This window comes from Astyanax mexicanus, chromosome 15 (assembly GCF_023375975.1).
Source record: "Astyanax mexicanus isolate ESR-SI-001 chromosome 15, AstMex3_surface, whole genome shotgun sequence".
In the NCBI taxonomy this organism is placed as follows: domain Eukaryota; kingdom Metazoa; phylum Chordata; class Actinopteri; order Characiformes; family Acestrorhamphidae; genus Astyanax; species Astyanax mexicanus.
This window is the reverse complement of record NC_064422.1, coordinates 18,354,790-18,382,732: the sequence shown is the minus strand read 5'-3', so window position 1 is coordinate 18,382,732 and position 27,943 is coordinate 18,354,790. Positions and strand designations below refer to the sequence as shown.

The 27,943-nt window shown below is 39.0% G+C and overlaps 1 protein-coding gene across 1 annotated transcript in view; it reads right to left on the bottom strand.

Moving 5' to 3' along the window:
• zranb1a (zinc finger, RAN-binding domain containing 1a) overlaps positions 1–27,943 on the bottom strand; it is a 31,181-nt gene continuing 3,238 nt past the window's right edge. The window contains exons 2-11 of the mRNA XM_049464734.1: positions 25,877–26,306; positions 24,328–24,773; positions 10,523–10,710; positions 9,537–9,690; positions 8,977–9,048; positions 6,823–7,021; positions 6,557–6,677; positions 5,719–5,848; positions 3,302–3,531; positions 1–2,338 (exon numbers count right to left, since the gene is read on the bottom strand). Coding sequence (XP_049320691.1) covers positions 2,120–2,338; positions 3,302–3,531; positions 5,719–5,848; positions 6,557–6,677; positions 6,823–7,021; positions 8,977–9,048; positions 9,537–9,690; positions 10,523–10,710; positions 24,328–24,773; positions 25,877–26,250 — 2,133 coding nt within the window. The 5' untranslated portion in view covers positions 26,251–26,306 and the 3' untranslated portion in view covers positions 1–2,119. The remainder of the gene's footprint in view (positions 2,339–3,301; positions 3,532–5,718; positions 5,849–6,556; positions 6,678–6,822; positions 7,022–8,976; positions 9,049–9,536; positions 9,691–10,522; positions 10,711–24,327; positions 24,774–25,876; positions 26,307–27,943) is intronic.

Below are 27,943 nucleotides of genomic sequence, written 5' to 3'. Positions count from 1 at the left end.
GTGTGTGTGTGTGTGTGTAGTTTAATGTTTAGCACACTCTGTAGTAGCTGTGTGTATCAGCCATCCCATCCTGGCCCTGCCCCTCCCACAGAGAAGCACCTAAAGTTGTAACATCAAAAATGAGGTACTAGATAAATCACACATTATACAGGTCAGTACATTTATACAGGAGGGCCGAGGAGGGGGGGGGGGCTCTCACCCCAACAGCAAGAACACACACCTCCGTGCAAAGAAACAGGGGGAGAGGGAGAGAGAGCGAATAAGTATGAGATAGATAGAAGGGAGAGAGTGAAAGAAAAAAAAACAAGTGAGAAATAATAAAAAATAAAACAAAAGAAAGACAGAAGAAGTTTAGGTACGTAAAAGAAAAAAAAAAGAGACAAAAAGAGAAAGTGAAAGGGAAAGGGGTGTAAAATAATTCATACAATCGCACTCCTAAACAAATAAATACAGTCAGTCTTTAAAAACGAAACAAACAGAAACACAACCTAAAGGATGAGCGAGGGATGAGAGAGGTGCAAGAAAATAGTGGAAAAAAAAGTCAAAACAAAAAACACTCACAAGAAAAGTCCCACTTCTGTCCTTTCTAACGTTCTTCAGGTATATTTATATGTATGTATGTATGTATGTGTTTATGTATGTATGTATGTATGTATGTATGTGTGTGTGTGTGCTGTTGTATAACAAAACAGCATGCTGTAAATACACGGTTCTCTTTCTCTCTCTTTCTTTCTCAACCAAACCTTCATCACGGCTCCTCCTCTCCTTCTTCCTCCCTGAACTGAATCCGATAAAACTCTAAATCGCAATCAAAGAAAAACAAACAAAAGCCTTACTATGATTATTAATATGAATTAATATTCATTTCGTTTTTAGAACAAACATTATTTGTAAAGTGTGCTTCTGTAAGTGCCGATAACAAACCTATAGAAACGTCCGGCCCGTCTAAACGCTGCTGCTGATGCTGGTATTTGTCATTTTTTCTTCTTTTTTGTCCTCTTATTTATTAGACACCGCCCTAGGAACCGCATGCATCACACCTGCACTGAAGGGTTTTATATATATATATATATGTATATATATTTTTTCGCACTATTTATATATTTATATATGTATATATTTATATAGAAATCACTCTTTTTTTTTCTTTTTTTTGTTTGGAGAGAAAAGGGAAGAAAACGTGTAAATTATAATAAACATGTTTTTTTTCTTCTAACTTCTTCTGCTTGGCAGTTGAAAAACATCCTGGGATAGATTTTAACTTTCTGGAACTGGATGACCAATTTCTTCTCGATCATGGAGGTGCTTTAAAGGTTCTTTCAGCAACAATAGAAGGGGCATAAAGAAGGGGCATAAAGGGGCACGTTAGTAATAGTAGGAAGAGTAAGATTGAGTGTGAGCATAAAAAAAAAATATATCTTTATATGTTCCTAATCAAAATAAAGCTTCTTCACACTCTCATATCACTTTTACAGTCATGATTCGTGCACAGCATTACTCAAAGGAACCACTGTTGGTTCCTTTAAAAAAAGGTGTATTGAGTGCTATAGAAGAACCCTGATTTAAAGGTTCCTTACGAAACACACCTCTATTACAAACATGGTTCCTTTGTAGTATTGCTCAGAAGAACCCCTATTGGTTCCTTTAAAAAAAAAAGTGTTTATTGGAGTGTTGAGGGTTGAGGGTAATTAAAGCTCTTCATACTTCCATGAAATGTTTAAATATATATGGTTATTCTATGGCATTGCTCAAAAGAACCACTTTTTAAAAGGGATCAATAGTGGTTATTTGAGCAAACCTACGCTCATCTCTCCTTCAAATTGTGGTTCTTTTTTTAATGTCATTATTATTTGAAAACCTTCTGAAGCGCCTTCATGTTTAAGAGTGCGTGGTCTCTACTGTTGTGTTATAAGAAATGAAAAGGGGGGGGTGTAGAAATGTTCTTTAATAAAAAACTACTCTTCTTGTGTGTCTGCGTGTGTGTATGTACGTGTGTGTGTGTTTGTTTGAGTGAAATGGCTAAAGGCCTGTCCCTCCCTGATGTGAAAATAAAACTGTTTGAGTGTTTCTGTCCCAACAGTCCATCATCTCCTCCTCCTCCATCTCCTCCTCCTCTTCCTCACTCGTCTTCCTCGTCCTCCTCCTCCTCTCCGTCGGACAGCGTGGGGCAGGGGCGGATCTGCCTGTACCCGTCCAGCCACTTCTCCACCATCTGAGTGACCAGAGGGTGGTTCCTCCTCCTGCAGCTCTTCTGCATGGCGGCCAGCATCCCCCCGTCCGTCACACAGCAGTCCAGCCACTCCCTCAACAGCTTCTCCTGCTGCTCCTCATTCCCCATCTGCCGAACACCACCACACACATATATACACACACTTATTTACCCATATATACTTAAGATATATCATATTTATATACATTTATATACACCCACAAACATTTAATAAACCCACATTCACTCACATATATCAATATACACTCATAAGTCACATTTACTCATATATGCTAATTTTTACACGCATACTCATATATATACATATAAAACTCAGGTACTTTATTATTTATTTATTTAGCGATATATACTAATATAGACATAAAAATCTATATATACTAACATATACACTTCCATGATTTAATATTGTCCCATATTTCTTCCCATTTTTAGCCATATATACTAACATTTACATATAAATCTGGGAAAATATTATTTCATGGGAGTGTATGTTAGTATATATGGCTAAAAATGATTATATATATATATATATATATATATATATATACACTCCCATGAATCAATATTTTCCCAGATTTACTTATAAATATAACCACATACAATTTTTTTCAATAATATTTAATATTCAACAAATAATAATATCTGAATTTGATTGAATAATTCTAAACATTTTTAAAATTATGATTTTTATTATTAACTCCAGGCTCTACATGTGACAAAATCACTAATAATTACACTGTTATATGTAATAATGCAATATAAATACTTTGTTGTCAATGTTTTCATTCAGCATTTAGTTTTATTATAAATGAGGAAAAAATGGTTATCAATATGACATAACGCTCTACATGTGACAAAATCACTAATAATTACACTGTTATATGTAATAATGCAATATAAATACTTTGTTGTCAATGTTTTCATTCAGCATTTAGTTTTATTATAAATGAGGAAAAAATGGTTATCAATATGACATAACGGAGCTCCAAGTCTGTATTAATATAATATAGTGATAAGATTATAATAAATAAATCTAAACGTATGTAAATGCAAATGAGCGTGCTTCTTTACCTCTTGTGCTGACAGGAAGTGAATGTGGAGCAGCTTCCTCTCGCTGTCGACCAATGGGAGGAAGGTTACCGTGACGTCGTCGTCTGTGTTAAGATTGGCGCCTGCGCCGCGATTGTCGTAGCCGTCGGTCTCCATGGCGACCAGCGCAGAGAAGTGACCCCTCGTGTAACCAAGAGCGATAGGGCTTTTCCAGCAAAAGCTCTGTTCCCATAGCAACGGCAAGTAAACACCTACAGGACACACAAACAAGTACATACAGGATACAAAATTACAAATTAGAGCAGTGGATGCTGCCAAAGTAAAACAAAATGAGATTATAATTCATACCTTTAGTATGAATTTTTGTACTTTATTATATGATCAGTGAGTGGAAGCACAGGGAAGGTAGGTGTTTCTATTAAAGTGTCCAGTGAGTGGAAGCACAGGGAAGGAAGGTGTTTCTATTAAAGTGGCCAGTGAGTGGAAGCACAGGGGAGGTAGGTGTTTCTAATAAAGTGTCCAGTGAGTGGAAGCACAGGGAAGGTAGGTGTTTCTATTAAAGTGGCCAGTGAGTGGAAGCACAGGGAAGGAAGGTGTTCTTATTAAAGGAGCCAATAGTATACTATTATAACTGGTCAACTTCAAGATCAAGATACAATTATTCAGGAATAATAAAATAAAAGTTCAATTAAATTAAACTGAAATCAAATGAAACATCTAATTTATTTCAGCACGTCTTCAAATATGTAATTTAATACACTTTAATTTTGTAGGTTAATATTTTTGGACATACATGTTTTTTCAGACTTGCCCTCAATTTTTATTTTCCTCTAATTTAAAAGTAATTTTAATTAATTTATTAATTATTTCCTACTTCTACATCATACACAGAATACAGTTTACATTTACAGTTAGGGCTGGGCAATAGGGGGTTAACAATTATCTGCTGAACCTTATCCAGTTAAACAGGACTAATCACACTGAAGAGTGCAGTGTTCTTTAAGCCCTGATGATATACACAATATATTCAGAAAATACATAGTGTACCGCACTAATTACACCAATTATTACATGATGAAGGATTTATAGTGCCCACCTTTTACCCACAGCCAAAAAACTGTCAATTATAGAAAGGGTAACTTTGTTTGGTAAAGTTTAGATACCAAAAAACAAATATTTTATATATTGTATTACATTTTATTTATTTACAGTTACAAATCAACTAATGTTCACCCAAATCACATCTTTTAACAGTGTAAAACTATCAAGAATAGTTTTTTTTTGGTTTTTTTTGGAACAGAAATCTGGCATCTGTTCCCATTGATTCCTTATGCCTCTCTCTTCCTTTCTTTCTTCCCCTGTTTCTCTTCCATTCTCTCATCCACCTTTCATGTAGTAATCTGATCTGAGCAGAATGGTGCTCCCTCTCTAACCACACGCCACAGTGAAAGCTGAGCGTTCATTCAGCAGCTCCCGGTCCATCTCTTGAGTGGTGAATGAACTGATATTGATCACACTGACGTAAGAGAAAGCAGCAGAGTGGATGACCGGATGGTAAGATAATCAGCGATCTGCAGGGCTGACTCATCAGTAGCTTACCGACTTCAGAGACCTGCAGTTGTTTGTTAAATACTGCCTGAAAAAGTGCTTCAAAATGAGCCTTCAATTTATTAACAGTTACATTACATATTCTGTATTTAGGTCTATTTTGGCTGTTATGCTGTTTTTTTCTTCTTTTTTTAGGAATCCGACATTAAACTACGCAACGTAATGCAGCACCACCGGCTTGGCTGGCATACTCATGTAAGCATTTTAGGGTAATTTTGCATTTTTTGTCAATGTAATTATTTCCAGAATGCTGCTGGATAAGAAAAGGTAGTGTTGGTATCGTGTTGGTTTTAGTTGAATGTAAATCCTGCATGATGCAGCATGGAATGATGACTAATAGAACAGTGAGTGCACGAAGATCTTGAGCACTGGCACCAGTGTGCATACCTCAGTTAAAAGCAGATTTATATCTTTATATTAACCCAAGAACCATTACAATGTTTAAAATTGTGGACTGAATATTTTGTGGACCCTGAAGCAATCCTATATGCTTGGATGGCAGCCAGCCAACACTGAACCTGAGGGGCCTTTGCTTCAATGGAGATATCCAAGCGGACAGATAAAGTGTGTCCTATTATCTAAAAACTATTATCCTAAGTTTTATGTGCTATTATTCAGGGATACGGAGATCCAAGCAGCGCATGGAAAGGATCCAAAAAGACGAGGAGGCTGGCCAGTGTAAAGTTTAGTCCACAGCTAGCCTACACGGTTCTCAAACATGCTTCAGTATTCTTTCCTATGACATCCTTTGACCGCAGGTTCCTGTCACAGAACCTCATTACTGAGACGAAGAAGCCTGAAGGGTAAAGCAGTACAGAAAAGAAGCTCACCTTGAAAGCGAGTGTATCCTAACGTTTCTCCACGGAAACTCTTGTAATACTTCACTCCGTAGACTATGATTGGTCTACGGAGAATGTGTGCAAGAACGAATATATGAGTCTGCTCCAAACTCGCCCCAGGCTGGAGGGAAAAGGAGAGGGAGAGGGGGAGAGGGAGAGAAAGAAAAATTGAAGAGGAGTTAGAAAATGTCAGCATTCAGAATGATCTAAAATCTGTAGAAAAATAAGAGATCACTTAAAATTGATGAGTTTCTTAGATTTTACCAAATTGAAAACCTCTGGAAAATAATCAAGAGGAAGATGGATGATCACAAGCCATCAAACCAAACTGAACTACTTGAATTTTTGAGCCAGGAGTGGCATAAAGTTATCCAAAAGCAGTGTGTAAGACTGGTGGAGGAGCACATGCCAAGATGCATGAAAACCGTGACTAAAAACCAGGGTTATTCTACCTAATATTGATTTTTGAACTCCTAAAACTTTATGAATATGAACTTGTTTTCTTTGCATTATTTGAGGTCTGAAAGCTCTGCATCTTTTTTGTTATTTCAGCCATTTCTCATTTTCTGCAAATAAATGACAATTTTTTTTGTAATTTGTGAGAAATGGTGTCCGTAGTTCATAGAATAAACCAACAATGTTCATTTTACTCAAACATATACCTAAACACATCAAAATCATAGAAACTGATTTTGAAACTAAAGTGGTCTCTTATTTTTTTTTCCACAGCTGTGTATAATAGTAATTAATAAAGATAAGTGTTCAGTGGCCAAGCACAAGGTGGTAGGTGTTTCTAATAGTGTGTGTGTGTGTGGGGGGGGGGGTTTACCTGGCTGGCGAGGGACAGGATGAAGGCCCAGTCTTCCTGCCACTGCTCCTCTCTGAGAGAGAAATGGAGGCCAAAACTCTGCGAATACCACGACTCCCATTCCTTCCACCGAGTATAGAACCTACAAACCACACACATTTAAAGCTGTTGTGTATCTCAGCAATGTCTACCTGCAATTAACTCTATAAAACATTACAATAAACACATATACAAACATAAACCAAGTGTTTTTGTGTGTGAGAGAGGTATTGTTTGTGTTTTCTGACCAGTGTGAACAGTCGTGCAGGCTGTCGTGCAAGGTTTTCCGGAGGACCGAGTCTTTGTCGTAGATTCCCCAGGTGGCCTGTAGAACCGAGTCCAGCAGGCAGTCTCCGGCCGTTCGATTCCACAGAGCGTACAGACGACTGTCCAGACGAGTGCCTAGTTCCAGAGACCAGTTTATGACCGCAGACTCCTCCTCCAGCTCTGCAAAACACACATACATACACATACATGTTAAATGTTATAAATTCTTTATAACTCTACCTAAAAACCTGAGAGCACCAATTTTCTCACAGATCTCACCGACTGGATCATGCCACAAAATTTGTACCACGGTGTAATTTTGTTTTCCATTTAGTTAAACATAAAATAAGAAGATTTTTATTGGGTTTCTCTGGCTACAGTACCAGCATCAAATTACTTAATTACCAGCATGACAGAGGGGGGTGTTTGTAGCACTGGGCTCTACCTCTTCCACTCCATTGTAGCATAGTAAGCTGTAAGTCACCTGTAAGCTTTCTATTGCTCTGGAGGTTTAGCTAGGTGTGTCACGATTCTCTAAATCCTCGATTATATTTCCGATTTTAGGGTCAAGATTCGATTCGATTCTCGATTTTCTTTTTTCTTTTTTTTTTTTACAGCAGAGAGGCCTATGCCAGTTTTAGATTAGTCTATGGTCAGTCATTGGTTTGATTCATCAAATTTACAATATCTTATTTCAAAAGATGGGTTTGATATAAGTGATGCAAAGTGATACAAGTGATCTGTAATACACCACATTAGGCTCTAATGGTCAAATTTAAATAATTTAATTAAGATATATATGTGAGATCATCTAGTGGCTTTTTTTGGTAGCAGCAGTGTGCACTATTAAAACAGCAATGTGCAACATAACAAAATAAATTAAAAAAATACTGAAACAGTCATGTACAAAATAATAGAACAATTAGAGCCTTAACAAACTGAACTCTACTATAACAGTTAAACATGAAAAATAAGACTCAGTCCCTGAGAATGACAAGTTTTTTTCTTTAACAAAGATATATTATTAACTTTATCTGAGAGACAGATGTTCCTTAAGGTACCAAAACTATTAACATATTTGAGGCTAGACAAAACAACTGTTATTTTTATATTTTTAAGTTTTTCTTTAAGAAGATGAGAATGTCCACATTCTCTGGAGAAAGGGCTGCTCTTTGAGCAGTCACAATGTCCGCGGCCTCAGCTACAGGGTGCTGCACCATTTGCGTAGCATGCGTGTGCTTGCGTAGCTTAGAGGGAGGGATCGTCGATCATCTTTCTGACTTCAAGGCTCGAGACCATGACATAATTTCGATCGATTTCGATAAAATATCGAAATCGTGACACCCCTAGTGTTTAGGGGTGTAGAAGATGCCTTGGATAATTCTGGACAATTTTGTTCCATTTATAAAGATATGACACACCCTTAATACTGAACTGTGCACACAAGGTTGGCTCTCAGTCTGGTCTCCGGCACACTCAGCCGTAGCCGCTGTAAACGTATTGCTGTGTTGAATGTTTGCCACGGTCGTATGGATTTCTCGTGCCATAGTTGTTTATACTGTAGCCATTATTATGTGTTAAAGTGAAGCCTAAATGCTCTCATATGTGATTTGAATTGCAGAGTTCATCCTTAATTTAGCAGCCATTATTCAGCTAGCTGCTCGAAACATGCTCAATGCAGCTCTGAATCCAGACATAGATAATTAGCACTTTAACTATATAGTAATTTCACTTTTTAACTTAATATTAATATGTAAATAGCTGGCAATGTATTATATATATATATATATATATATATATATATATATATATATATATATATATATATATATATATATATATATATATATATATATATTCTTACACCCCTTATTACAGCTGGATTGCTTTTAAAATATGATAAATATCCAACAAGAATTATATAGGATGTGTTCTACTGTTTTTGTAATTCGGATTTTTTAGGAAGGGCAAAAAAATTAAGAAATATAAATACATTGCTAAAATACACTGATCAGTAGCATTGCATTCAGTAGAGTATTGTGTGTGTCAGTGCTGTAAACACTGGTTGTTATAGGTGTTGTCAAGTCCAGGTTGTTAGGTTTGATTAATAAGGTCATATTCGGTTGCCAGGTTACCTTTCTGCACATCACGGTCGAGAACTTCATCAAACAGCTTCTCCTGAACTGCAGGAGGCAAGTCTTCAATATCTGAAACAGAAAACAAACAAAAAAAAATAATCTAAATGTTTTTAAACATTTCTGAAAGTGCTGTAAATAATGCATATTTTCCATTTCAACAGGAGTTAAAAGTATAATATGGAAATATTCTCTCTCTTTTTTCCCCATTTTGTCTTTTTTTCTCCATAACAGTCTATCTAACAGAATCTAACAGTAATCTTTACATTTTGTCAGAATTTCAAAATGAATGGATCAATAAAAATAAGATATTTATACACTAACTTCCAGAGCTGGGTGATAAATTGATTTTATCTATTAATTATAATCTACACTTAAGGATGTGTGTTTTTATGAAATTCTATCTATCGTTTTAAATTCCGCCAACTACGCTACCTTTGGGCTTCTGTAGTTAAGAGTGACCCTCCTCCCACACACAACAACAACACAGAGATTAGAGGAAAGCCAGAGCTTGTGTGAATAAAGTAAAAACACAAGTGTTTGTGTGCGTCTGTGAGTACCTGCTGGTAGAGTGAAGGTGACGAGATCGGTGAGAAAGTAACAGGCGAAGTCTCCTTTGCGCTGGTGCAATGAGGCAGCGATTTCCCTGCGGATCTGTTCCGTCAGCTCGGGACACACCATCGCCGGGATACACTTCACTGCCTGCTGAGAAACCTGCCAGAACAGGAGAGAGCAAGAGGGTCAAACACAGTGTTTGGAGAGACCGTACATAAACAATACATATTTAAAGTATATACACAAATTTCCAAATGCTTCTAATAAGATCAAATAAAATCCAATCACCAATTTAAATAAAAATCTTAGTTCTAAATAGCCCGGAGATTACTTAAATGCCTGTGGTGTTTGAGCTCTAAAGGTCAACACAAAGATATTACTAGATATGTTCTTCATTATTATTAGAAACACAAATATTTATTTAGCACAAATAAATCTATAATGCTTCATTTTTGGGTGACACCATAATCACTTTTTTCATGCAGTGGGTGTGTGTGTGTGTGTGTGTGTGTGTTTAATCAGAGTGCATCTCTTGAATCGCTTATATTAGCTCACAGCTAGTAAGCGTCAGACCTCGACCAATCAGAGCTCAGCAGTGCACTAATCCAGTCATGTAATCCTTCATTGACTGTCCAGAGGCCACTCTGCACATGCCCATATGCCTCAGAGAGAGAGAGCAAGAGCGAGAGGGACACACACACACACACACACACACAAATAAATAAACAAACACCAACAGTACTTCACTGTATAATAAATATACAGTGAAATAGAACACGCCAGTATCTAGGAGTGATGTGGGGAGAGAGCGCCATCTACCCACCCGGAGGGAGCAGGGCCAATTGTGCTCCCTCTAAACGCCAGCAGCTTGATGGCAAACCTGCATGAGCGGGGGTTTGAACCGGCGACCTCCCGCTCATAGTGGCAGCGCTTTAGACCGCTGGACCGCTCGGTGCCCCAGTGTACAGTATTGCGGTATTACTGTGGATACCTCAGTCAGCAGGATGGCGAGCATGTCCTGGCGCTGGAAGCGGATGGCGAGGTGGACGAGCGTGAAACCTTCGTCAAAGGCAGACGCTCGGTTCAGCAGACGAACTTCGTCAGCTGTCAGCTGCCGGGCGATGTCTCCACCTGAAGACTTGTAGGCCTCTACCGCCGCCAGATCGCCCTCCACCACACCTGCAGGAAGAGAGAGAGAGAGAAAGAGAGACAGAGAGAGAGAGACATTAACCATCTTAAGATCACAGGTAGGCTTGGCATTGTAAATCTTATCTAATCTAAGGGCATTGTACTCTTGTCCACAATTGCAGATTTCAATTCCAAGAGAGTCCAATTCTGGCAGGGAAACCTTTAAGAAGGCTCTCCTTTCTACAAACCAGTCAGTATCAAGTAAAGGGAAACTGTGCACACATATAAGATGAAATGATCTAGTAAAGTTCTTCAATGTGCTAATCACTAACTAAACTGCAGTGTGAAACCACAACTAACTGGACTAAGGCCCAGTCCAATTTCACCTCATCAGGTTGCAGGGGGAAGTGTTAGGGCTACATGGTCCTTCAAACTTTTTGAGAGGCACTCTTTAAACAGAGGGCAATGAGAATCACTGGCAAGATGGCGAAACAAGCGACCAAAGAAACACATAAATTTGATTGGAATAACCACTGCCATAACCACCATCTTACCATAGTTTATGTGTAATTTCAATGTTTTATGGCCATTTTGTCATAACAAGCATTAAAAAAAAAAAAAAAAAAATCACTAGTAGTTTGGCTCAACAGCTAGCGGGCTAGCTAACGAACCTTCCCATTCCACCTTAAATGGAGCAACAGAGGGCAGAGGCTGCAGCATTTAAGGTGGAACAAAAAACTAAAATAAAAGCTAATAAAAGCACATTTCAGTTCCCCATAACAGCGGAGTAAAGGAATGGGCAATAGTAATTAATTGCTGCACCACCTGCCCCATTTCTGCAAAACATACAAAGTCCTAAAGCTAACTAGTTAACCAGCATCTAGGTAGCTGAATTTTTGAGCGCCACTGCTATATATCTGTATCTTGGAGGGTTGAAGGGTTGTCCCAATTCTTAGGGGAGAGAGGGTTACATTTGAAAACAAGGGGTAGGGATACCAAAGAAAAATGGGATTGGATCTTAATATTAATATAATTTACAATGACCCGAACATTAATATACAATGTAGCAAACATACGAAGATTGGTATTGGCCTGTGACGATATATGTTGTCCTAGAAATTATTGAGATAAATGATATTGTTTGCCTTTAAAGACCCTTAAATGGCACTAATATGATAACATTATATCATAGCAAAGGAATTACACCCTTTTGGAGATCATAAATTACTACACACATATATGGGTCGGCCCCACACCATGACAAATAGCCCCGGACTGCCCCAGCTGGCACACGTTGGACCAGCATAATGAACCTGCCTCAGGCTTCACTCGAGAGATACACTGACAGTTAATTTACTTCCTGTGCCATGGTGGCCACACACACAGTCACAATACATGTATGTGTATTTTATAAGTGCAATTACAATGCCTGATATCATGATTATTAAAATGAGTGTCTAAGAAATCATGTCTATTTATTGAACGATAAGTCGATAATGTAGTTATTGGCCTAGATTGTTATGGACATTAGTCAAGACTTTTTGGTGTTAAAATGCCTTCTAACTAAGCACACAATCTAAACACTAAATCCTGTGTAAAGCAGACTTTTGGAGAAACAATGACTTCAAAATCAGGCATTTTTGAGGATGGGTCTGGTACTTAAAGCTCTGCCTGTACAGCATTTACTGCAGCGAGATCTGGAAAAGTGTTTCTAAAGTCATGACTTCAGATTAAGGATTTATTGTCTTTCCTGTTTGTGTGTGACAAGTTAAACAACCAAACAGATGCACTCTCTTCAGTCTTACAGAGACTGTACTGGATCCAAACCTCCACCCCGCTCGTCCACTGAGATTTACTCAGTGTACTCCACCCACACTAAAGGCAGAGCTCATCACTCTGAAGTGTGAAGGGTCTGATTTCAGGCGAACACTGGAGCGCCGGGTCTCAGACAGCCCTGCATGATTGAGCAATCTGAAGCTTGTGGCCCACGGGTGGAGTTAGAACCCACAAACTGCAGCTGTTCTGACTGAGGGTGTGATTAGACCTGCCATTAACATGCATTTTATATCTGGATAGTATCTAGATCTACTTTGACCAGATTCTGTTTTCACTTGTCATTAAAAAACATCCTCAGTGTAAATCAGATGAAACCTGATATTTGGGCTGCAACACTAATCGTTATGTTACGTAACGTTACGATGGGTTTGCGGTCCAGCACAAACAGCGGACTAGAATCTGGATCAGTTAGTGGATCTGCCTTGTTCATTAGATATCTGATACGTTATTCACGTGATTATTGGACTCAATATCGATATTGGACTGAGGAGACTTGGAGGCAGCTCGTGGCATACTCATGGCAAGCTACATAAACAGGATTTGAACCAGCCATCTCCCAATCAGGGATCTGGCAGCTCATGGCAAGCTACATGAACGGGATTCAAACCAGCGACCACTTGGAGCCCTATAAAACGAACACACTGGTAATGAAAGGTGTGAACCAATGGGTATAAACATTTATGGGAGCTGTAGAGTTTCCAGACCTGTTTAAAGAACACAAAAAACATAACACCAGACTTGTTGTGAAGGTTCTACTACTTTACAAATCACATCCATTTTTTATGTCCTAAAAAAAGGGGCCATTACTTTGTAAAAGCACTATTAAACTTTGGAATATAATATTGTTTATCATAACTATTTATTAGGGCTGGACCCGAATATTCGGGTATTCGGATATTCGTTCGTTGAGTAGGTATTCGGTTTTTAATTTTGGTATTCGGATATTCGTTTTTTTTCTCCTTTCCAGAGTTCCACCTCAGTCTAACCACTTCTGTTCTCGCGGGTCCCGTCAGAATATCTTGCGCGCGGGACAGAACTGAACTGTTATTGGCTGGAGCGGGAGTTTAATCCAGATGATGCGGGAGCAAATTAATAAATAGTTAAGAAAACTGTAATAATTGTAAAAAAAAAAAAAAACCTAAAGAAAACTCTCAACGCGCAGGATGGACCGACACACACGCACACACCGATGGTGTTTGGACTGGGGTAAGGAACGGGACCGCACTATTCAGCGCTGCTGTTTTAATAAATATATAAGTAAATTTGAAGCATTAAATGTAGTTTATTTAATTTATATTAGGAACGTGGGGCGGGAGCGGCAGAAATGTTTATGTGGCGGGCGGGCGCGGGATTAAAAGAAGCAATTTTTTTGCGGAGCGGTAACGAGACAGAAACGCGGGAGCGTGGAAGAGTGGGTTTAAAAATCAGTCTCGCGCAGACCTCTATTATACATGATAAAAAAAACGAAACTGATTTATATCAGTAGGGGCTAAATCGGTTACAAAAGCCTGGCCTACAAAAATGATGTCTGAACGAATTTCCTCTTATCTAATATAATTTAAAATGGTTTAAAAATATAAAATAATTTCTAAGCAAACGAAATATTTAATATTGAGCTTATAGCCCAAGTGCAAAAATACAAAATCAGTAATACGGCTATGCCCTGCACAATCCTTAAACCGAAATAGACCAAGTACAATAACGTCATTAACAATGACTTTCCTCTACTCTAATATAATTTAACATGGTTTAAAAATATAAAATAATTTCTAAACAAACGAAATATTTAATATTGAGCTTATAGCCCAAGTGCAAAAATACAAAATCAGTAATATGCCCTGCACAATCCTTTAACCGAAATAGACCAAGTACAGTTTACAATGACTGTCCTCTAATATAATTAACAATGTTTAAGAATATAAAATACTTCCTGAACAAACGTTTTTTTTGTTTGTTTTTTTAAGCAAATGGCCTAAGTGTGAAAACACAAACAGCAATTTACTGGGCTGGCTTGCGCAGCGGAGAAACCGTGCAGCAGCAGCCTCCTAGCCTGCTTACGCAGCGGATAAGCCGCGGTGTGGGGCAGCAGAAATTCCGGGATGAAAACACAAAGAAATCTGGGCTAAAAACACAGAAAAAATATGGGGTGAAAACACAAAAATCCGGGATAAAAACACCAAAAATCCGGGTGAATATGTCTCGTCGGTCAGAGCAAATTGAACATTTTTCAGTGGATTAAAGGGGCCGTGATTTCCTTTTTTTTTTTTTTTTACCTCTTTTTTTAAAAAAGAATATTCGAATATTCGCTTCGAATCAGTGCCGAATATCCGGAGCTCAAAAAACGCTATTCGGGCCAGCCCTACTATTTATATATCTTAAACTGGTTTTTGTAACAGTTAAAGTGTTACAATTTGCGAATAAACAGTAATTCTCACAGTATGAAGCTGTCGGGTGGCTTTAGCCGCTAACCGTGGCTAGCACTAGTGCTTAGCTGCTAATGTAAGTGCTGCACCCAGCCTTAGTTTAAATCTGTAAATCTAAGCTTACTCTAAATAAACGGAAGCAGTTTACTCACCAAAATAATCAATTTTTAGCAGAGAAACCTTTGTAGATTAACATCCAGGGCTCACTTAATTATTTATTTATTTAGCTTTACAGGTCTCGCCACCCAGTGGTGACACCTGCTGAATTAGAAGCAGAACATGGCGACACCCCTGTGCCTTACCAATGTCACATAATGCGCTTTATACCTTAAAATCCGGTACCCTACAGTGCGAAAAATGCGGTTGTACCTTTAGCTCACTTCAATAAACACAGAACTCCTGGGCCCCTGGGGGTTAGCCATGGGTCAAAAACACAGTAATGAAACTACCTGAGCTTTGACAGGTGCTCAACTGCTCAACCCCAAACTGCACTGCTCTACCTTGACCTCCTGCTCTGTTTGACAGATGTCATAGGTGAGAAGCGGGCATGCTGTCAGACAAGGTTCAGCTGGTTCAGCTTACGACAGGCCTGTGGAGTTTGGTATCTGACCCCCTGGGCAGGTACATTCTTTTCAAAAACGCAGACAATTTAGTCATCATCTTAGAGCTTTACACAGGCGTATTCCAGCAGGTAAAACAGGTACGCATTGGTTCTGCCCAAGTCTCTGTATCTGTGTGTGTGTGTGTGTGTGTGTGTGTGTATAAACACAAGTGGTGCTGGGGAAAGATCCAAGGAAGTGTTATTAGAGCTGGGGCGGAAGATGCCTTAGTCAGGACGTCCCGTACCCTTCACACCCAGCAGATTCGCAGTGAATTGCTGCTGGAGACTGTCCAGGCCTCTGTGCTGCAGGCCTGTGTTGTTAAATGTCAATAATAAGAAAACATAGTCCCACTGTTCTTATGAGCTAAAGAACCTTTCTACAGTACTTTATATAACTTTTCGTATAAATTGCATGAAAATGATGTATTTGTTGTATTTTACTTTATGCATGTGCATGCCAAAAAAGTAGGTTTAATAGTGTTTCCCCTGCTAAAAACACTCTCAGACACTAATTCTGGGTAGTGTACCTCTTGGTGAGAGAACACAGACTGCTTGACCTGCCACTACAACGCACTCAAAGGTGTTCTGCCCAGCTGACAGACTTTTAACTTTTTTTTTTTTTGTCGGTAAGTAGAACTCTTTTTGGCAGGAATAACCGCAAAAATTATATTCTTTATGTATTGTGTATTTTACTATATTTATAATTCATTACTATTTATATGCATTTCTTTGTTTATATACACTGTATGTAGAGCTGGGCGATAAATCGATTTTATCGATTAATTCGAATTTACAGTTAAGGACAACATGTTTTTACGAAACGCGATTTTCTCTGAGTTTTTATTTTCACCACCGATGCTTCCATGTTGGCTCCTGTACTTCAGAATACAGGCTTAGCCCCGCCCCTCTCTCCCACACACACCCCTGCCCCTCTCCCTCCCTCCCTCATTCCCGTGAACACCCCTCGCAAAAAAAGTCTTTGCTTAATAGCATATTAAATTGTACTTGTTTTCTATTTCGTAAGTTTTATCAAAAAGGGCACCATTTTATTTCTTTCTATTCGTTTTTTGAGGGTGGGTTTATTTATTTATTTTTTAAGTTTGAGGGTGCATAGTACCTAAACTATGTTGGGGAAAGCCTTCTAAAAGTTACTAGATGTTCTCACTGTTTACAATAGTTTTTTTGCTTGTTTCTGGTTGCAGTTTAACCACAAAGGGGACATTTAAGTGAAAACTAAATAAATAAAAACTAGTTTTTAACCATTTCTTTATCATCTTTAATTTGATTTTTAGTAGTAATGGAAATCAGATATTTATTTTTTTTAATCGAAGATTTTTTTTTTTTGGGCCATATCGCCCAGCTCTAACTGTATGTTTAATTTTCTTCAAATAGTAAAAACGTCAAAGTAAAGCAATTTAATTGGACAGGAGCTTCTCTTGTCCCTGCTGCAGCAAGGTTGTGGTGTCCTGTTGTTCCTGTCGTCACTAGTAACATAGAGGAGCAGAAGGCTGAAGTAGCTTAATGCATTAGAGTGTCAGCACTCAGACCCAGGCCTGCCAGCAGCAGCAGTAATAATCAGCTATAATCTGATACTGCAACTGCCATTAAACCATTAGACTAGAGCCGTACCACTACAGGAGCAATGTGACAGCCTACAGCTCCGGACAGTTCTGGGTATGGGTATGGATGGGTTTAGAAAATTATGTATTTATGAATGTATAAGACTGATTATGAATACTGGTGGATATGAGATGGTTATAGATTTGCGTATGTTATGGATTTAAATGGGTTGTATGACAATGGGTATGGATTTAAATATGTAAAGGCATAATTATGAATGGGTATGAGGATATGAGGATGGACATGATTGGGACAGCAGAGTTGTCCTGCGTGGTTAGATTCAACTGTTTTGATTGGACAAAAATTAAAAAAAATAAAAAATTATTTAAATTTAAACAAATTTCCTATTACAATGTAGTTCCACCTCATGTACCACATGTGATGCGAATGACAAAGCCTATGTTCAAATTACCAGGCTGAAGTGACTCAAATGTGATTTTTTTTTGCTTAATGTGGATCAGATCTGATTTTTTCATGGCTGTGTAAACGTGCCAAATCTGATTTTTTTCTAATCAGGTTTGAGTCACTTTTATATGTGGTCCTAAATCGGATACGTATCTGATCCATGGACATGCAACATGAATGTGAACGGTCAAATCGAAATTCATGCATCTTTTCTTTCTTTTACGCATGCGCTACGAGCTTCTCTTTCTCGTACACACACACACACACACACACACACACACACACACACACACATACACACACACACACATTCTACCTCTTGTTGCAGCTGTGCAGCTATAGCTGCAAAAACAGCAAAAGCAAACCGCCTGTCCTTTTTCACCTCCATGACCTGAACATGTACTTCAGACCAGCTGTTTGCTCTCCACTCCAGCAAAAGATGCTCCGCATATGAGCTGTTTTTTAAAGCTACGAGTCGTCTCACAAATATAACGTTTTTTTTTTGTTGTTGGTGAAGAAGGCAACATTTATACACGTATCAATGTGCGCATGTGAGGCGTTTCAGGGACAGATTTGTTCACATTACAAACCGATACAGGCCACTTACTTTTGTGAATGGGAACCATCAAGATTTGAGCAATGTGGCTTGTAATGTGAATCTAGCCAAAGTCTCCTAGACTACTTGAATACTTCAAAAAACAAATCACAATAGATCACCTTGCATACAGTATTGCAGTATATTGCAATAAACTGAATCATAACGCCTGTATCGGCAAGTTCTTGACTATACACAGCCCTGTGTTTTTATTAAAAATATATATATAGTATATGTACACAGCTTAATCAAAAATATAGAGGGGTATGATGACAGATATGGATGAGTGAGGATAAACACTGCACAGCGTGCTCATGGTAAGACCAGGTGAATTATTGGATTTGGACTAAGGCCTGATGGTGGGTGCAGATAGAGAAGACATTTAATTTCTGTTCAAGTTCAAGATCAGGTGCAGGTATGTAATATTCCTCCATCCACAGTGTTACATGTGCATCAAGAATACCTCCATAGAAGACATTACCACCCACAGTATACAGTGCAGTGAAACGACAAGTAAGCTCAAGAGAGCCCACACACATATCCCACAGGTCAGTGCAGCAGTCTTTAGCTTCCATGGGACATGACACCAGTTCTTGTCCCATGACTTTACGCATGCCAGTGTGTTACATGTTTCAGACACAAGGTGAAACTCTTCGTCTGCATGCATGTAATCATGTGACCGTCTACAGGCACATGTACCCTCAGGTCTGTAAAGGTCTGACTGTTTACAAGCTGGTGGTTATTTTTTGGTGAGGGGCACATGCCCCACTTATTTATAGCCTCTGTAGGGCAAAGCAGAACAGCTCCCTCCATACACACACACACACACACACACACACACACACACAGCTCAGTTTACTGTCATAATAAATGAATGAGGGTCATTAATGTAACAGCAGGTAGTGCTCTGGTATAAATGAACTGAATGGAGTGTACTAATGTAACTGGAACCATTTCAGTACTGCACCACCAACAGAACCTGACCCACTACACGCTTATATTTACCACACTAAAAAAGATCCTTGTGTCCATAGTACCTTACCCTTATACCTGCAATAGTGCATCACATTTACACCAGTATAACACAACAACAGGTTTAAAATAAGCACACAATCCTAACCTCATCCTCAACTTCACTAACATTGCCTTTTAGGCATTTCCACACTTGAAAGTCCAGACCAGAGTCCAACAAAGTTGATTTGTTGGTTAAATACATATAAGGAAGTATAGGAAAGAGTGTAGAGCATAGCTATCACAATGTGGGCATTTGCAATAGTCACATCACAAGATGCGCAAGATCAGGTAAGGCAAAATTTAATGCTATTCAAATGCTACAACTTTTTTGATATATATATATATATATATATATATATTTATATACTGTTCTTTTCACAGTATATTGGGCACTTAAAATCCTTTAATTTTCCCACAAATCGTCAGTGCTCCTTATAATCCAGTGCAGCTTATGTATGCATTTTTCCTGTCAGGTTGTAAGAAGCAGTAAAGCCACTCCACGGATGTACTGCATTATACAGGAGTTTCAGTTTATTTACAATATTAGCATTAGCAGCTAACCACGCTAAGAGCTTACTCTTTAGCTGTTGAGAGGTGAGTATTAATCGGCCTGTAGCCTGCCGCTAATCCTGGCTAGCACTGCTGGAGCAGCATTAGCATTCGCAGATAACCACGCTAAGGGCTAGCTCTTTAGCCATTCAGAGGTGAGTGTATCAGACAGTAGTCTGCGTGTTTACTGTGTTAAAACAAGCTACGTGGGACAAACCACTTTACTCATTTACAGCACCTTGCACAAGCTATTATCATTCTGACCCAACTAAAAAGCCTAAAGAGTTCAAGCTCAAGAAAGCAAGTGTGAAAGTACCCTAAAGTTACAGTAATACACAGTAAGACTTCCATCTACAGTACGATAGGTAAACATCTCCCATAAAAAACACTGTGAAAGCTGGTTAAGAATCGATTAAGTGAAGAAAAAACACTGCACTGACTTAGGACTTGATAGAACACAGTGGACCAACACCAGCAGATGCAAATTTTGCATTTCATTTGTAAATCAAGGGACCAGAGTCTGGAGGAAGAGTGAAGAGACACACAGTCCAATCTGCTTGAGGTCTAGTGTGAAGTTTCCACAATCAGTGATGGTTTGGAAAGGCCTTGTTGGTAAATACTTTTTTCTTGTGTATGGAGTCACAGTTATTGTAACATGACTGGCTAAAATACTGTTCACTATTATATACAGGTGTTGGACAATGAAACTGAAACACCTGGTTTTAGACCACAATAATTTATTGTCCCGACAGACAGTTCTGGTGGAAACAGGGGAGTTGAGGTGCACATTGAATTCTGCCGTGATTTGGTCAGCCGTGGTTTTATGTTTTTTGGATACAATCCGGTTTAACACCCGAACATCCCTTTCAGACAGCTTCCTCTTGCGTCCACAGTTAATCCTGTTGAATGTGGCTCATCCTTCTTGGTGGTATGCTGACATTACCCTGAACACCGAGGCTCTTGACACATCACAAAGACTTGCTGTCTTGGTCACAGATGCGCCAGCAAGACGTGCACCAACAATCTGTCCTCTTTTGAACTCTGGTATGTCACCCATTATGTTGTGTGCATTGCAATATTTTGAGCAAAACTGTGCTCTTACCCTGCTAACTGAACCTTCACACTCTGCTCTTACTGGTGCAATGTGCAATTACTGAAGATTGGCCACCAGACGGCTCCAATTTAGCCATGAAACCTCCCACGCTAAAATGACAGGTGTTTCAGTTTCATTGTCCAACAAGACGGTTAACAATTATTGATATCCAATAATTGTTCAATAAGTCGATCATGTTAAAATTATCGTGACAAATATGTGTCTAGTTTATTATCTTTTCAACTAACTTTTCAACTTTAATACTAATAAATGATCGATCATTATTGGCCAAAAACAAAAACAATGAATCAGCCAAACAATAACTGATATATATTTATATCAGTTCAGTGTGTGAAAATCATCACAATAATATAAATGTATGTACATTATTAAACTACTTTTTTTTTTTAAATGAAAAAAATCTGTTCAATCCCACACAAAGCTGAAAACATTGTGCTGAACAGACAAGTGAGCAATGTGAGCCCAGACCAAATGTGTGATTTCATCTGGTCAGGACATCCCAGGCTGGTACACTCATACAGAGTCTTCATTCAGACAAGGCTGACAAGCCCGCGGACCAGCACCACACCAGATTACTGATTACAGCAAGAATTCCACCCACAACACACAACAAACAACAGAACACAATGAGCCTGGATCTAAATGAGCCTGGAACAAAAACAACATTAATAAAGCTGGCAGATTCTGTTGGTAAACGCTGAACATATCATTTCCTTTATTAGAACATACCTGCTATCGAGCATGGTGATATTAGGGTCATGTGATCATGGCTGCTTCAGAGTGTCAAATTCGATTGGTCAGTGCTTTTCTATAGAGATTCTTCAAGGTGTGTGTCTAAAGGATTATGGACACACAGGCTGTATTTACTGGGCTACTATTATAAATATATATAAATTAATCCACACTGGTCAAAAACATAAAATAACACACACTGTCACTGTGGAAGAAGAGACAATAAGAGTTCTGTGTATGTCACTGACTGAGAGAGAGAGTGTGGTTATGCTCCAGTCATAGAATAGCACTCACAACATTACATCACACAAAACAGTGCGAGAGAGTGAGGCCTAACAATACTGGAGCTGTTAAACTGATCCATTCACACCAGCTATCACTCCTATTCACACCAACACTGACTGAACTTGGCTAATAAAAGCTGACAATGAAAATCCCATGGTCATCATTTTAGTGGGTTCAGATAAAAAAGGATGCGAACAGATGAACTACAATCTCTATGGCTACATTTATATTAAAACAACATTGCTCAAATTCGATTTTTTTCGACCTCGCACACATTGATACGTGTATAAACGTTGCCTTTTTCACAAACAACAAAAAAAAAAACATATTTGAGAGACGACTCGTAGCTTTATAAAAGGTAAAATGGGTGTGTTAGCAGCTCATATGTGGAGCATCTTTTGCTGGAGTGGAGAGTAAACAGCTGATCTAAACATGCTCAGGTCGAGGAGGTGAAAAAAGGCCAGGCGGTTTGCTTTTGCTGTTTTTTTAGCTATAGCTGCACAGCTGCACCAAGAAATGTGTGGGTACAAGAGTGAAGCACGTAGCGCATGCGTAAAAGCTCAAAGATGCATGAATTGCGATTTGACCGTTCACATTCATGTTGCATAGTCCATAGATCGACTTTGTATCAGATTAAGGACCACATATTGAAGTGGCTTAGATATGATTTGAAAAAATCGAATTTGACACGTTCACACAGCCATGAAAAAACCTAGCCTACCAATGAGAAGTTTTATATCCAAATTAGGGGTGTGCCATATCGTATAGTATGCAATTATATTCCCAACATTTTTGAATATCGTGAACAATATTATACCCTGAAATATTGTGCTATATCACCCATCTCTAATTATTACATAATTTTTTAGCAAAAGAAAAATTCACACTTTTTTATTTTCCATTATATATGTACTAGAAACAAGAGATAACATCTGTCCAGTATTAGTCATTTTACTTCTGGTACAAATCTGTTAACATGTTAAAATTCTCAGTTAGGAGTGTGCCATATCATATTGTATGCAATAATAAAAAAAAATAATAATAATTTTGTTGCAGTAGTGTATAATCGGAAATAATAAAATTAACTCAGTGTTTTGTCATTTTGCAAAAAGTATTATCATGAAAATATCATGAAATATCGTGATATAATTTTTGGGCCATATTGCCCATCCCTAATCCAATCCAATTATTGTTATTATTAGTTACTAACAATTATTGTTAGTTGCAGACCTAGTACTAGAGGTGTGCTATATTATAATTTCAGAGTATCACAATATTTTTTAACTATAAAAAAATAGCATTATTTTGTCTGTGCATGCACTAAATATTCTGCACGTTTAAGCACTAGAATTTCTGTCTTTTTAAACACAGTTGCAGCATTAGTTAGTGGTGTGGTGACATTGTAACAATCAGTACAGTACACCACAAATGACGCAGCATGTTGTCAGCTGCAGAGAGCTGTGCACACACACACACTTACTGTCTTCACCTGTGGAGCTGTGTCTCTGAATTCTGAGTTTGAGTTTAGATCTGATTTTAAAAAGTTAAAAGTAACATGATGCATCCAAGAGTGTGTTTACTCTCCCATGACATGAGGCATTAAGCCCAGTCTCAATTCACGCCCTCTTTTCATATGTAGTGCAGTCTATAGATCATGAAATAACACCACGTTCACCTTGGTTAATGATGTTTTCAAGCAAGCCAACATACATGTGTAGGGAATATATGGAAACCTAATAAGTGGTACTGCTTTACAGTGATGGAGATGAACATGCACCACCCTGCTCTGTTCCAGTCGGTGATCGTCACGTCTCTTCACTTCTAATTTGCATCAAGATAAGTCTTCTGTCACTGACTCCACCTACTTCATGTTTCACTGGAAATCGCTACTGAAAACCGGCCGCTTTCTCGTTTCAAGTCAGAAATGACTGGTTACTATAAAATACAGGGTTTATACATGTTTTAACCAAATTTCCATTATTTTGTCATGTCTTATCCATGCCTTCAAGGCAATTTTTTAATGATCATAGAAGTTTTAAAAACATCAGTGTAGACATGGATAATAAAACCAAAAATCAACTAAAACTATAATTAACACTGATACAATATAGTAGGTCTGAAATTAATCAGATAAAATGTTGGCACACAATCTTTAATAATAAAATGTGTGTCAAATCCTGAGAGCACAACTGTGTAGGGCTAAATTACGGAATTAACTCTGAGCTGATGTATTTTTTAGCTCAAAAAAGATTTTCTCCATTGATAAACTGAAACACAAATATTTGTAGACCAAATTTCCATGACTTTTACAAAACTTTCTGGGTATTTTCACTTTCTGGGTATTTTTCAAAATTTATCCAGGCCTGGGACTTGCTATTTTAAAATTCCATGAAATCTTCAGGTTTTTCATGACCATACCATCTCTGAAAATGGCCAGTGTGTTTTTTATGTACAGTATGTGTGCACTAAGAATTGTTCTAAAACAAACACTCACCTGCACAGGCGTTAAGGAACAGCCAGTCACTCTTCCTCATGCGGTTCTTGATTTGTTTGAGCTTTTTAAAGTCCATCTCCAGCTCCTCCTTGCTGCCCTGAGCTCCGGCAGCCAGTTCGATACACTGTATGTCCTGAATCTGCACCTCTGAGTCTCGTTTCGGCATGGGCGGAGACCGCCGCTGGCCCACAGGTCCACACACGCCTCCGGCCCGTGGGGGGTGCACATGGTCCTGCTCGTTAATGACCGGCGACAGCACGTCCGGCTCAGTCAGCTGGATGGCGTCGTTGGGCCGGGGGTGGTCACACACCACACAGCGAGGGGTCTTAGGCCAGTTCTCGTACGTGCAGGCCGCACAACACCACCGCTGAGCGCGCGTGTTCAGTCGGTTCCTGTCGTTGTATTCCTCACAGGGGTCCACAGGGGGCACCGGTCCGGACCTTAATCTGAAAAGTATAGAACTGGAATTATAGAAAGCTTCAACACGCTCCCAGGAGACTGCTAATCTGTGCAGTAAGGGTTGGTTCATACACTGTTTAACCAATACATTTTCATGACTTTTTCATGCTTTTGCGGCAAATTTGAATGACCATGCAATCTTTAAAACATCAGTACATACATGGAAAGAAACAAAAAACTAAAAATTCATGTCAGAACCGGTTATAGTAGGTCTATATTTACCTAAAATTAATTTAAAACACTTTGAAATGTCAAGTTTTACTAGCTGAATGACATTTATAAATCATAACAATATTTTGCATGTATCTGCCTTATATATGTGTCTGAATGAGGCTAGACAACATTTAATCAGCATTTTCTCTCACTGAATTAATTTACAGTTATAGTTCAAGCGGAAACTCCAGTCTGAATAGGACCCGCGTAGACAGCTAGCTAATGCGAAGAGATGTGGCAATAAAGGGAAACCTATTTTTTTATTCAAAACTTTCTGGGTATTTTTCTTTGACAAAATGTATTCCAGGTTTTTAATGACTGTACAAACCCTGTATACAACAGCCTTACTAACAGCCTCAACACACTCTAAGGAGACTGCTAAGCTGCATAGTAACCGTGGAATGTACACAGGTATTTACTGAGATACTGGTATATAAACAGGATTTCTAACAACACACTCAGAGGAAACTGATAAGCTGTATAGTAATTGTAGAAGGTATACAGATATTTACTGGAAAACAGGTATAAAACGATATAACTGACAGCCTCAACACACTTAGAGGAGACTGTGGGAGGTACACTGGTATTTACAGGGATGCTGGTACACTAACAGCCTTACTAACAGCCTTACTAACAGCCTCAACACACTCAGAGGAGACTGCTAAGCTGCATAGTTATGGTAGGAGATATACTGGTAAATACTGATTTACTACTACATATTCTAATATACTGGTCATCAACAGCATTACTGAAATGTTCAACACAATCAGAGTGGACTGCTTACAGTAGTTGTACAGTAATAGCAGGAGGTATACCAGCACATAAACAGCATTACTAAGGAGATTAGTCAAAAATGCCACAGTATAAATCTGAGTACCTGAGGCCCGAGCCGGAGGTCTGGGGTGTTTCGGTGGGGCTGCAGGCGCGCTGCCTCTGGCACAGACACTGCGTACACCGGACAGCGCGAGGCCAGTTCAAGTAGGTGCACATGTGGCAGGACCACTTCCCGCTGGTCTCGGTGGTCTGAGCCTGGCGGACGCGGGGCCTGGCGCTGGAGTCCGGGCAGATCAGGAGGTTACTGCTGCCCAAATCGCTGTGCGGGGGATCCAGTATTGAGCTGCTCTTGAACGGTTCCTCCGTGATGATGGTGGCGCTGGGCCTCTGAGCGCGACACATGGTGCATTTGATAGCAGACGGCCAGTTCTCGTAGGTGCAGTACTCACAGGCCCATTTCACACCCAACTCCGTCATGGTCTCACACTCACACACACGCTCACGTCACCTACAGAGAGCAGGCAGGCAACAAACTGCAGAAAAAAAGAGAAAAATACAAACAAACAAAGCCGTTAATAACACTCAAAAATATGAGAATAGAAACATAACTGTACTTCTGTAATTTTTTCAGTTTTCCCTTAATAAATCACTGACTGAGTCATTTACTAAAATATAACTAGAAATGTTTGTAGAACAGCATCAGTGTGTAAAAAAAACAGCAAGTAAACCTGAAAGTTTAAATTAGAACCTAATTTTTTGAGTTTGATAAGGTTTTGTATATATAATGTATGTCAAATATCACAATACAGAGGTTATAATTCAACATGTATTACCCTCTGATGGTTGGAGTTTAACACAGAACAAAATGAACCACTGTCTAACATCAATCTTTACATGTAAACTGACAATAAAATGATACTGTGTTTTTGTAAATTGATACACTATCACCAAACAAAATACTGTGATACTTTGATATATCAACATTTGTTTATACCCCTAATGGATACATCAGTCAGTTTCCCCGTCAAAGATTAAGGTCCAATTCTATTATACCCTGTAGCTGTACCACTTAGCCGTACCCCTCTGTTTTTCGTGTGCACATCAAGGGGTAGGATGTCCCGAAGCTTGTTAGGTTGCAGAGGAAGGGGGAAGTGTTATGGCTACATGGCCCTTCAAACTCAAACAGAGGCACACTCAAAACAGAGGGGCTGAGAATAACTGGCAAGATAGTGGCAAAAGAGACTAAAGAAACCCACTGCCTCCATTATGCCCACCAAGTTAACTAGTTAACCTTCAGACAGGTTGCTGAACTTGCTCCAGGTTGCTCCAAAGCAATCACATCCGACCGGCAGGGTTGCCTACAGGTTCCAAGGGAAAAGGTTCCATAGGGATAGGGAAGGGAAAAACATAGGGATAGGGTATATGTGTGAACCAAGACTAGTTGAATTCCCTGTCTAGAAAAATGACCCAAAAAGAGTTTAAAAGAGCTTTATAACCAGCATTTTACCATTTACCATTTTACCAGCATACACATGATAGGTCTGTTTTTGACGACGAGCCAAAAGTCACTTTGACACCAGTGAGTAAACAGAGTGATATAGAGCAAGTGTTTGTGTGTGTGTAAACTTGTAACAGGTCCCATCACTTTTGCCATACCTAATGGAAGCTAAAGAAAGTTTCACCAATCTGTGGCATGTGTGGAGTTTCCTGTATTGATTGTGGATGGAGTTTTGCAGGTCACACTCATTACGACTTACTGTGCTGTGTTGTCCACTGTGGGTGGTAATGCTTGCTATGGTGTAATCCTGTTTCACACCTGACACTGTTTTTTTATTTTGAGAAACGTCAAACACCCAAACTTCAGAAATGAAACAGCCCATCCACTTCTCAATAAAATTACATACTGCTGTACAAAGATATCTTGCATGTCTGTATATATACACATCTACTCAGCTGAGCTCGCAGTGAGGCAGGTGGGGGGGGGCTGTAATCCTATATATGTTGTCCTCTGTCTGTTCTCTGGAAAACTGACACCGGAAAGCCAGCGTTGGCCTTCACACAGCAACTGTAGATACAGAACCCGACCACAGGAGCCCAGAGGGACAGAGGTTCTTAATCAGACACAAACAGGGAAACCCAACAGGAGTCCAGCACAGTCTGGGGGTTTCCC